Source organism: Struthio camelus, chromosome 26 (assembly GCF_040807025.1).
Source record: "Struthio camelus isolate bStrCam1 chromosome 26, bStrCam1.hap1, whole genome shotgun sequence".
In the NCBI taxonomy this organism is placed as follows: Eukaryota; Metazoa; Chordata; class Aves; order Struthioniformes; family Struthionidae; genus Struthio; species Struthio camelus.
In genome coordinates, this window is record NC_090967.1 from 7473756 (window position 1) to 7486174 (window position 12419).

At 41.5% G+C, this 12419-nt stretch overlaps 1 protein-coding gene across 2 annotated transcripts in view; it reads right to left on the reverse strand.

The window, feature by feature from the left end:
* PTBP1 (polypyrimidine tract binding protein 1) overlaps positions 1 to 12169 on the reverse strand; it is a 32164-nt gene extending 19995 nt beyond the window's left edge. Inside the window, exons 1-2 of one of the 2 annotated variants that reach the window (XM_068920264.1) lie at positions 12022 to 12169; positions 7552 to 7582 (exon numbers count right to left, since the gene is read on the reverse strand). In XM_068920264.1, coding sequence (XP_068776365.1) covers positions 7552 to 7582; positions 12022 to 12029 — 39 coding nt within the window. In that variant the 5' untranslated portion in view covers positions 12030 to 12169. The remainder of the gene's footprint in view (positions 1 to 7551; positions 7583 to 12021) is intronic. The other variant, XM_068920265.1, reaches the window with a different exon arrangement.
* Positions 12170 to 12419: the final 250 nt, after the last annotated feature.

Here is a 12419-nt window from a genome sequence, read left to right on the forward strand (position 1 = left end):
ACAAACTGTCTCATTTTTACTAGGATTTTACATAAAGTTTAACTGAGTTTGGAATGAAGAATCCCAGAGACTGTCTCAGCTGCTCGTAGCACATCTAGAAGTACTGCAGAAATTCTCAGTTGCCCTATATAATCCTCCATCTACTTAAGATACACTGACTCATTTAAAAAGGATTACAATAAATCAATTGCATTCTGCCTGTGCAAAAGGCTTGAAACCAAAGCAAACCAAATGACCGCAAAAACATGAATTTCAAGAGAAACCGGTAATACACTGCAAGTAACTGAAAAAACTGAGTAGCAATATAACTTTGATACAGAACATAAGACTAACATGTAAGTCTCTACAAACATTTAAGGATCAAATATAAAGATTTAAATGCGTATGTTACTGCAGTCTTTGACCGGTACTTTCAGAACTTTGCACAAACGTCAAGTGCTGGGAGCAAAACGAAAGCAACAACAAAAAGAAAGAGAATATGGAAGGGAAGAGGAAAACAAGCAGAAAGGGTCAGCAAGCCATAGGCTAACCAAACCTAAAACCTACAAAAGAAACTACTTCCCTGACCCGCTAAGCACAGCGCAGCGGCAGCAGCCTGACTTTGGCTATGAAGTACCTTAGGCTGGCTCTACCGATTTTTAACTATGGATAGCATCATCCCTCCTTCTTTCAACGGAAAAGGATTTAAGAGACATACAGGCTATTACCTACCATATATTTAAGAATCAAAGTAGGTAGCACACTCACAGCTTGAAGATCTCCCTTCTCCAAAAACAAGTCTTGCGTCTCTGCCCAGAATGAGCATGCAAGTATCGTTCTCCTACTCCACTTTTCCTACATATGCACACCATAATATTTTACACACACAATTACACACCAACATGAAGAGAAACCCACAGGAACCCTTTGCTCTGATAAGAGGCAAACAATTTTTTTTTTTTTTTTGAGTACAGAAAGCATTGAGCATCTCAAGCACACTTCAAGCATTCTGTATGAGCTCAATCCCAGAGGAATTAAAGAATGCATATTCCGAGACCTCAGTTCACAACTCAAATAACTTTGCAAAGAAACTAATAAAAGAAATCCAGTCTGATGACATCATCATTCACACTCATCATATTACGTGCCAACATTTTTTGCTGAGAGATTCAAGAGCTAAGAGTGGAACTAAATTTAAACCACTAGGAAGAACGATGCCAATTTTCTTTGTCTTCCATAGAAGAGTTTTTCAGCAAGGTTCGCTTATTTCCCCCCACATGCTTCTCTTCACCCTCCTGCCTCAAATACTCTTTAGCCATTTAAAGGTACCACAGTGTAAAAAGAAATATTCTGATTAGGGTCACAAACAGAACACGTTAGTCAATTTTGTTGTGAAAATGCACCTGAAGAACACTGGATAGAACTTCATACATCTTCAATCCTAATAAAGTTAACGTTAACATAAGAACTTAAATGGTCTAAAGATTGCAGGCTCCGAGCTGACTTTAATGGTGCACTGTGATACTAGTACTTTAAACATAGTAGTTGTCTCACTGATCTCTAAGTAGCAGTTACAGCCTCAGTGTGTGTCATCTATCCCTCTCTGTGAGGAATGAGGCATAAAATTGATCATCCAATCAGACCCAAAAATGAGTTGTGGAGGAAAAAATTAATTTAGTACACTCTATTGCTTATGGTGGAACTTCATGTACTAATTCAAATGCAGAAATTCCTACATCATTTATCAAAATGAATCCAATCCAGTAGTCAGCACGCTACATTGATATAGTCAATCTGTAGTAGAAGCATTTGCATATCTGGCAGGCCTAGAGTGTATATATGTAATTTTTTAAATGATGCTTTGTTCAGTTGAGGCTAGCAAACACCTATCACCTACCGTTTAGGGACTGTTTAAATTGCTATAGCCTCATCCTTGTCTGGACGAAGTTTAGCTTAATACCTTCACAGGAGAGCCAGCATGCCAGGCTTCCCACTAAGACGCACATTGCAATACCAGGTACTCACAAATTTTCAGCATCTTTGAAACTAGGTTAGCTGGTCAGAGTGCTGCAAAGAATTTAACACCTCATAAAGTTATTGTCCTACTGTACATACTGCTGCAATAGCTGGCACTATTTCTGTAGTTTCAGATAAGACTTCTAAGTTCCTAAAAGACACTAGAGATTTAACAATTACATATAAGCAATTGCTCACACAACCTGGATGCAAGGTTTTGCGGTAAGAGTGCGCTGTGAATTTAAGCATACACAAGCTTTAGAGCAAAGCCAGATCCTCAACCCGCTCATCTAATCAGCCCCTCCCTAACTTTCATTCTCAGTCTTAGCTACTATGGAGACACTCTGTGAAACAAACCTGCCCTTTGAGCAAATAAAAGGTGTGGCCACTTTAAATGGCCCAAAATTCCTAACCTCCAAGTACTGAAGTAATGTAGTCATTCTTGCTCTGTAGGGTAGCACACACCCAAGTCTTACCATATACTGCTCCCAAGTTGCAACTTAACTATTAGCAAACCTTGAGTTTTTGAAGTCATTAGGCTGGAGCAGATAGTATTTATACTAAGTTTTACTATAAACCTATCAGAAAGAAATACTGCCCGAATAATGCAGGAAAGAAAAGAGAATCCTTGAAAGAATATTTTATGACAAACCTACAAAATGGCAAACTGAACATGCAAGTCCAGAAGGAACTCCACGCTAGTTCAATCTCATCTAAGTTGTGATTGCATGATAATCAGAGCAGGCTTTGACAAACACCAAGCAATAACTACCTCAGGATTACCAAAACATAGTTGCTGAACTAAGCACAGAACTCTACAACAGTCTTAATATGCAGCCTGAGAAAAAACACAGCTACACCAGACCCACATAAAATCTGAAGTTAAAACTATGCCTCTTCTTGCTAGTTTGAGCAGATAACAAACAGGGCACCAGCACATCCACGTTTTCTAGTCTGACAACAAATCCTTGAAATAGATGTCACCAACTTGGAGACCGCAAAGGGAGCCAATCCCTACATTAGGGAGTGGCAATACTAAAAGGATGAAGTAAAATTCATGCCTGTTAAATATCTTGCCACGTATTGTTTTAAATCACAGTTGATAGGCAAAGTAGGCCTGAGGTTCAAAGACTTAAAATGGCTTTGGAAAATACATTTTCATCAGCAATGGAAAGTCACAGCTCCATCTTTTTAAAAAAAAACGAACGTTTAAGATGTGATGCAGAGCAACTGCTTTACACAGGTTTAATAGCTGATAAACCTGTGGTAGTGCTCTTGCTTAGTAGCTGTGCTTCAACTTCTGTTAAACTGAATTAAGTAAACAGTTTTCATAATCCACTGGCCCCTGCAAAGGGCAGTTATCAATAAACTGAAGACACAGGTGCATAAGAACTGGTTGTGTGCCACTTAGCTCTAATCTTAGACTTATTTGCCAAATCTGACTAACACAATGCTTGCCAATAGATTCTAGAATCCATGTATCTTAAGTACATGTGGCTCACATGTGTGATCATGCCTGTTACAGAAAGGCCACAAGAGCCAGCTTGTTGCAGCCTCTAGCTAAAGCCATAGGAGGGGACTGGAATTTCCTCACAACATTCTTGGCCTACTGCCTGAAGCCATAATTACTGTTCCCATGGCAAAGATCCTGGCTTGACCACAAATCACTTCTACGCTGTCAGCCTGTATCACACTCTAGCAAACCTTGTTTTAAAAATTAACTTCTCAAATGCCCCAGAAGCATAATGTTTTTCTGTAAATGCATCCTTCAAACAGCTCAGTTTAATCAAAAAAACTATAGGAATATTCAACCTCTAACCTATTTTCCAGCAATTTTTATCTATAAAATGCAACAGCACTTACAGTTAAAGAACACTATTACAGGTCATACACTTTCTAATAAGTCAGTCCTGCTCAAAGACCATTACAGCCTAAAGAAATAAAATGATACTTAGGCAAATTAAAAAAAAAAAGGAAAGGAGATACTGAGAGAGCGAACTCGATCAAATTACTTAAGAGTAGTAACTGCAGGGGAGAGACCCACTATCTTAGAAGTCCAAATACAGTGCCTCCATCTTAAGGCTACGCTTCCCTCCTTTTCACATAGGAACGAAATCATGGGAAGAAAGAAGTCTTAAATCATGTGTTTTTAATCTGCAGGACATTCCAGAAGACTGCATGTCAAAAGCCACGTAACAGAATTGTAACGGGTTTCCTAAACAAACCCATATACTTTAAACCGAAGAGCCAGAGGACCAGGTTAAATGCAAAGCCCTGAAATGGCTGCTTGGATTACCATCCTGATAAAAACAAGCCTACCGGGCATTACAGTAAAGTGCTTCAGAACTGAACCATGAGAACACTTGGGGAGTTTGAATACTACTATTCTTAATGGTTAAGTTGCAGAACATAAACATGGCAAAGTCCTAAGAACAAATACAATCATGTGCGAGTACCTGCAATAGGTAAACTAAGGATGGGAGAAAATCCTTCCAAAAAAGTGCCAGTATCTCGCCTTTTAAAACAGTAGAGTGAACTGATACACGCTTTCACAAAGTCTTTAACTTCAAAGTTAAGGCCGCAGCAATCTGGAAAGCTTTACCTGAGGAAGACAACTAAAGATGCCACTGTAAAGTGTTTTTGACATTTTAGTCAATGATGTTTTCTTAAGTTACAGGCACTTTTCCTGCTTATCTGAGTTTTCTCTGGCTTTGGGACATTCCAGTTATACTAACAGAACAGTTAAAAAGGTTTCCATTATTCTCTTATTAAAATGCTGCTTAACAAAGCACATAGAGACAGCTGACAGCTTTTTGGGACTGTAATTCCTCTAATACCTTAATAAATTGGATGGAGTACTGTTTCTGCCTTTTTGTACATACACGACAAGGATGAATAAATTTACACTTCAGATTAAAGACCCTCTTCTAACTCAACTTTGCATGCCTTTAGTTTAGGAGTTCAGATAGCAAGCTCTTGTGAGGACAGCTTTTGGAATGGACACTAGCAAGGCAGTTCTATCTCCAGCTGAACCCTGTTTCCATTAATGAGTTTTATAAATTCAACAGACCACGAAACTGTAGTTCCACTATGTTATTTTAAGTTATTAGGCAATTATAAAGAATATCTGCTTCTGAATGGGGGGGGTATCAGTTAACCTTGAAGCAATTTCTATGACACCCCAGGGAACCGATAAATGATGCTGAAAGGAAAAGAGCTCTATCACTGAAATTATTTCAGCAGGGAGAACACAAAAATGCTTTGTAATCTTACAGAAACTTTCTTCTGCTATCTCTTCAAACTACTTACTGGAAAAACCCAAAGGAAATGGAGACAACAAGCAACAGTAATGACAGAATTTCAGAAGAGCTATAGCCAATGAGGTTTCACACCTACCACTGAGAGAAGCATTTTTAACAAGTAATGTATATATAGTTTGATTGCACATCTTTTTAAAGCAATGAGAAAAGCCTGCATCTCTCTCCACGCATGAATCTTGCGTTTAGATGATCTTCAGTAGTACAGGAGGAGCAGGATATAAGCCAACCAGCTACACACAGCTGATCCGTACAGGATTCTTCACTTTGTTACTAATTGTGCTTGTAAACAGGATTCAAGCTTTTTTAAAGTAAAATCCATGACACGCATAACATCTTATAGCAAAACATTAAAGAACACAACTTGTATTAGATGAGCTACACTGGCATATTCGGTATCTTATTTAAATGCAATCAGATACACAACTATTTTCAAAACATTTTAAAAACTTACCTTTGAGATGATTCAACTTTCCTTTTGTTTCTGTCACTCTTTAAATTTTGATTCAGCTTCCTCAATCTGCCTCGTCTTTCTTGGTAAGAATTCTCATTTTTGATGCACATTTCTTTCACCACTCTCCACCCTACTGTACAACTAGTGTAAGAGGAGTTACGATTCTGTCCTGTGCTACAGGATTTCTCCCGGTCCCCTTTTTAGACATCTTGACTGTACTCTTCTAAGGCAACTGAAATCACCCCACAGATGGAAGTGGGGAGGCATGCAGTATCACATCCTGAAGCTTTCCAAGATTCACCAAGAAAACTACTGGAGTTTCAGAGGCTTCCTGAGCAAGTTCTTTAGTTATGCAAAAGAACTTCTTAGAACTGCAGCAACTTAAAATTACACATTGCTATAATTGACTGAGGGGACTTTTACCTAGATTAATCTGTTTACTGGTAGATGTTGTATAAAACTATCCTACGGTGGTCAAATGATGACTTAGTCCAACTCTTATCATGGCTAGATTAACTATTAACCAACCTTACTGTCAAAACTCAAGCTTTTCCTCTTCCTTTGATGACAAATTGAACTCCTCCTCGCAGATGGTAGTCGCAACCAAAACTAGATACTATCACGTCACTAAGACTTTAATTCAAATTTCAGATACCGATACTAGGAAACACTAAAATAACCTTCCCCCTACGACAGTTAAATAGATCTCCTTCATTTGTTTAATGCTTCTTGAAACCCCAAAGCACTAACACACGCGCACCTATGCTTACAGCATCAGTCACATCTAATTTTGTTCCTTCAATATTAAAAACTATTCGCTGTCTAGAAGCAACTTCTCTAATGCTTTTATTTTACTTATGTAGATTTAACAGAGCTCATACTACACAAGCTCAACTCTACTTAAAGAATTAGCCCTATCACACATTGCATCACCTCGCCAGCCTCTATTCAAGTTTCCAAATGCAACTCTACTTCATTTCTACGCTAATAGAAGCTAACGTAGAATCCAGGCCATTAAAAAAGTTGTCAGATTACTGCTTTGAGGGCTCACATTCACACATGCTACCTATTAAAAAGCTTACAGGGATGAACTTACTGTCCTGATTCCAGAACATTAGCTGCAATGTTCACTAAAATAAGAAACTTTTAATACATGAAGAAATGCCAGTCTATCCTGCACATTCCAGCTTAGCATTTCACAGGAATGAGCTTTTTATCCTGTGAACACAACAGCCTATTACCATGCACCATAGATAAGAAGGCTCCTGTCAGCACTTTGAGTTTCAGGGCTAGGTCTGCACTTTAAAAACCTGAGACTAGAAGGGTAAAGGTCATATTTACTGTACTCACAAGAGAAAAAACACACAACAACTAAACACTCATGATTTTTTCATGGTACAAAGATTTTTGACATATAACCAAATAGGAATTCACATTAAAAAAAAAAGAGTTCCCAAAAAAGAAAGGACCAACATTTCTCTGTTGAAAAGCATCGTTTGGTATACAAATAACAAGCGTGGCTTTACATTTTAGTAGGGGAAGGGATGTTCCTAAATGCAATAAAGTTCTCTGACAGTTGCAAATCCATGTCCAAACGCCAAGAGCTAAGTGCTGAGCCATAATAGAAGTTGTAAATGCACATGAAACTAAGTTACCTTCTAGTTAAAACCAATTTATGTGGTACCAGAAATAACCCTTTAAAGCTGAAGATCTGCATTTGGTGAGACTAAAACTAGGTCAGATGCTGAGCAGTGTAAAAAGAGAGAAAAAGTGAGAAGTGCCTACCTTTGTACCAACTGTTATATCTTGGACAATGCTGTAGAAAAAAGAAAGAAAAGGATTAAAAAAGTTAGATAGGTTTGCCACAAATATCCAGCATAGTTTACAGTAGTAAGAAAAAAAGCAAGTCAAAGTGCACAGTTGTCTTTGCAAGTGAGCCAAGGACAGTTTATACAAAGAAAAATTATTAGATGGTGATGGTGGAGACCCAAGACCCAGCAGTGCCAGAAAACTGCAGCCTTTCCACTTCCTATAGTGGAGCTTGCTCTTTTGCCAGTGTACCGGAGGGGGGGGGGACGCCACCAAAAAACCCACACAGTTAACAAAGCCTAGCATTCTTCACAGGAATGCAAAGTGATTAGAACAGAACCTTTGCCCTAGTCAAGGGAAAAGCATCAAGAGTCAACTCCATCACCAGCGCTCGCTTCTACAGTTCTTAAAAACACCTATATTTAAAGGAGTTAAAATAACCTTTGCTAAGATGTAAAGGGGCTATCTCTAGAGAAATTATCAATTCAATAGTGAAAAAAACCAACGCTGTAATTCCAGTGGTACCACAGATAAGCAAAGACCAAATGGAGCTTGGACCGTCATCTCAACCAAACGCAAACAGCCCAAGCCAGGCTTACAGTAGCCCTTCAACTATGCTAACATCACTGGAGCTAGCCCAGTGCCAGTCCAACAAAGGGCAACCAGAAGAGCAATGAAGAGGTCCAGGCAACTGCCAGACTGTGGTATGCCTGTACAGAACTTTCTTCCACTGATTCACTTCTACCTAGAAAAATAAACACTGTTCTTTTCTAACACAAACCTGAAGAAAAAAACACAATAATTAAGTATTAGCACATATGTTTAAACCTGTTAAACTGAGACTTCCCGATTAACCAAACAACACGAAAAGTAATGTTAAGTTATTCTAGCACATGCACCTAATAAAAAGTTCTCTGCTGTACCTCAAATAGCTTGTGTTAACCCTTGCAGCAGCAAACATGATATCACAAGACACATCTACTAGAGCATCTTCTTTCATCGATTGAATCAGAACGACCGGCCTACCAACCTGAAATATTGTAGCTTGGTAACCTTCCATGGTATTACACTACCCACATAGTGATCTTTTTTGTAAAGTACTCGAGACAAATGAAGAATTTCAATTATGCCCTTGCACTGAAGGTATTTTTTTTTTAGAAACTCCAAACCATGGTAAAGCAGTGACATAAAAACTGGAAAGCTGAGATGATAGATTTATAGGCTTGACATACATATTGTGCTGCATGTTTTGACTCCCGTCTTTCCAAGGGCTGACATCATAATCCGTAACCTCAGAGTAAAGGATCCAAACATGGCACGCTAATAAGATCTACAGTAACTTTAAGGAAACATGGCAGATGGGTAGAAGGTATGGCAGTCACTTTCAGACAGCAATACGAAAACTGAAAATTTCAAGAATAATTCTAGAATTCAAGTGATTTAATGCTAAAATACTTAAAATTTACTTCTCTTTCTTTCCCTACCCTCCTGCAACACTTCATAATTTTTCAGGGAACTAAATACTGCTCGGTCTTATTATTAAATCATTCATGTTTCACCAGCTTCACAAATAAGCCATAGCACTAGTATAAGCCAGCTCAGCTTCTCATACTTCCTCTTCAAAACCAACCTGCCATGTCATCATAACCCAGCAATTTACAGCTGGAGTTACAGTCTAATCCAATGGCTGCTGCCAGGAAGCTACACGATGGTTCCTTTTTTCAGTGAGCTACTTAAAAAACACGCTGTATGAGAATGCAGGGTTTTAAAATCCCCTGGTGTCTGGTCACCAATGAAGACAGATGGGTTTTGCTGCACTTTGAGGGCCAGCAGTAATGAACTAATTAAACCCATCTGCACACAATCAATTTAAAGAATCATAATCAGTTTATTAACATCACTAAATATTCTGTGAGAGCATATTTCTTCAGTTAATACACATACATTTTTGCCTTTGTGGATTTTCATAACTTTAAATCTGTCCAAAGCGTAAAAGAATGAGGAATCTCTCCAGTTTCCAAAACTCTCAAACTTACCCCTAAGCAATTTCTCTTACTTCCTGTTCCTCTTGTGGGCCTCATACACAGGAAATGTTTTACATAAAGTAGCCTTAACAGGGGATAGTATTTAAAATTATCCAACAGGAAGAGCTTTTTTATTTGCCAAAAATTATTGAATCTTGGAATAACACTGTAACCTATTTGATAATAAGCACAACATGAAACAAGCAACAATAACATATAAGGATTTTTATTTTAAGAACTGTGCAGTACACTTTCAACTCACGTTTCCCCTCTACAAGCTATGATTTCTTAAGCTGCATTCTCTTGCCCTATATCAACTTCAAATATGGACTTGATTCTTTGCTAATTTCCAGAAGAACAGGCAATAAAGCCTTTCACAAAAATTATTTACATGGAATGGGATGTTTCCAGTGCACTACAGGAGAGAAAAATTACACAGCACCATTAGAGCCTCTAGGCCATTTTCCAAAGCAGTCTTTCCCATATGAACTCCTTGCATGTTTTAACAAAGAACTTATTCAAAAGAGAATTTTGGAAAACTGTAACTAAGTATCATTTTAGGTATGAGTAGTAGATGGAAGAGCCCATAGCCAGAGAGGTCATGCACTGCCAACTAGACAGAAAACTTAAAAGCATTTTCAGAAGAAACTTTTGAGGTTTCAACACAAGCACAGCTTCCACAGGGTAAATATATCATGCACTGAGATCTTTAAGAGGTAACGAATAATTAAAATTTCAAGACTCACATTATACTTACATTTCTACAATAAAGCAAGAACTAGTTTAAGGTGCACACAGCAAGTTAGCTTTCCTAGAAAGTATGCTGCACACACAGCTGATCACAAATTGATTTTACACATTAAAACGGAAGGCTTCACACAGGTTTTTTTTTTTAAACCTCACTCAAATTGAGCAACTTCTTAAAAGCAGCGCAGCAAACTGAACTGCATTCTGAACTGTAAGCTACTTTACTAGCAAAAGACCTGATCTACTGAAGAAGCTGTTAGAAAAAGCACGTGTTATTTTTGAGATGAAACAGCACTGAGACCACACTTTTCAATGGGTTAAAAACCTGACATGTGACTATGCTTAATTGGCACCAGGCGAATATTCTGAGGCAAGAAGACAGGAGGAACTAATTTGGCTTCCCATGCTTAAGGTTCTGGGAAAACAACAGTTTATTAGGAGGCCTTTAACAGCACTTTAACTAGGATTATTGCATTCTTTAGAAAAAAAAATACAACAGAGAAACCAGATCAGTACAAAATATACCATACAAGACGAGAGAAACATGGATACCTCTTTTCTGACAGCGCTGCCTTTATAAAGCAGTAAAGTAAACACTTAATGAACCCAGGCCATGGAGGTGGTGATTAAAGAGAAATCAATGCTGTCCAGCATAAGAGAACTGTGCTCTTAAAAAAAGAGGAAAAAAGGAAAAAAAAAAAAGCCCCCTTGCACAAGCCAAACAATCACAGAGGCAAGTTTCGTCTTGAAGGAGTTTATAACTGAACAATAGAAAACAAGGAAGCTCGCAAATAAGTCTGCTCTACTACTGCTCCTCAAGGATCTCAGGTAACGCTGCAACGGAAGTCTTGTTTATAAGCGAGCCTCCGAGCGGCCCGAAAGCGCTGCAGCTCCACGCAGACCGAGGCGAGACTTACGCGCTGAGCAAAAACCCACTCGCAAAATAAATAAATAAATAAATAAATAAATAAATAAATAAATAAATAAATAAATAAATAAAACCCAGAAAGGACCCCCCCCCCGCGCTTGCGAGGGGCCCGGACAATAGGAGCGAGGCCGGGGAGCGCCCCGAGCCGCCAGGTGCGCCCGGCCCGGCCCCGCCGCCGCCGCCCCCTCCCCGCCCCGGGGGGCAGACGCGGCCGGCCCGCACCCACGCGGCGCCCGCAGCCCGCCCGCCCCCGCCCCGCCGGGCGCGCCCTCCCTGGCCGCGGGAAGGGGGGGGGGAAGGGGGGGCGCGGCGGAGCGCGGCCCCCCCCCCGTGAAGGTGGGGGGGGCGGGGAGGGCTCGCGGGAGCGCGCGCTGCCCCGGGAGCGGCCGGCACGAGGCACCGCGCCTCAGCGGCGGCGGAACGGGGGCCGCCCTCGCCTCGGGGCCCCGCGGGCCTCCACCCCCCCCCCCCGCCCACGGCGAGCGGGCCCGGCCGGGAGCCCCCTCCCCGCACCACAGGTAACCACCTCCCCTCCCCCCCCCCCGCCTCGCCTCGCCTCACACGCGGCAGCCCGGCCGCGCCCTCGGCGCCCCCCCTCCCCCCGCCGCGCCGGTAACGCCCCAGCCCCCGGCGCGGGTCGCGAACCGCCGCCGCTTCCCCCTTCCTCGGGAGCGGGTCCGGGAACTCCCGTGCCCGGCCCCCGGCCCCGCCTGGCCTGCGCGAGGCCCCGGGGCGGCGGAGACTCACCCGTCCATTGCACACGGAGGAGACCCGTCGGGAACGGAGTGGAGGCGCCGGAATAGCAGGAACGAACCCAACCGCTCCGTGTTATAGACTCACAAAATGGCGGCGCCGCCCGGCCCGCCTCACCCGCGCCAACACCCCATTGGCTATCGAAGATGTCATCTTGATAGCAGGGGAGGGGATCGCCCGCCTCCGAGGGTTGGCGCCCTCCCGCCTCTCGCGGAGCCTATTGGCTGTATGCGAGATAAGGGGCGGTGCAAGGCGCCGACGTGAGCGCTGACTGGGTAGGCGCCGGGACACGGCTGGGTGGAGCCATCTTGAGAGCGGGAAGGATGCCGAAATACCACACTGAGCCACCATCTTGATTGGGGGCAGGGTATGGAATAACTGCATTGGGAGCC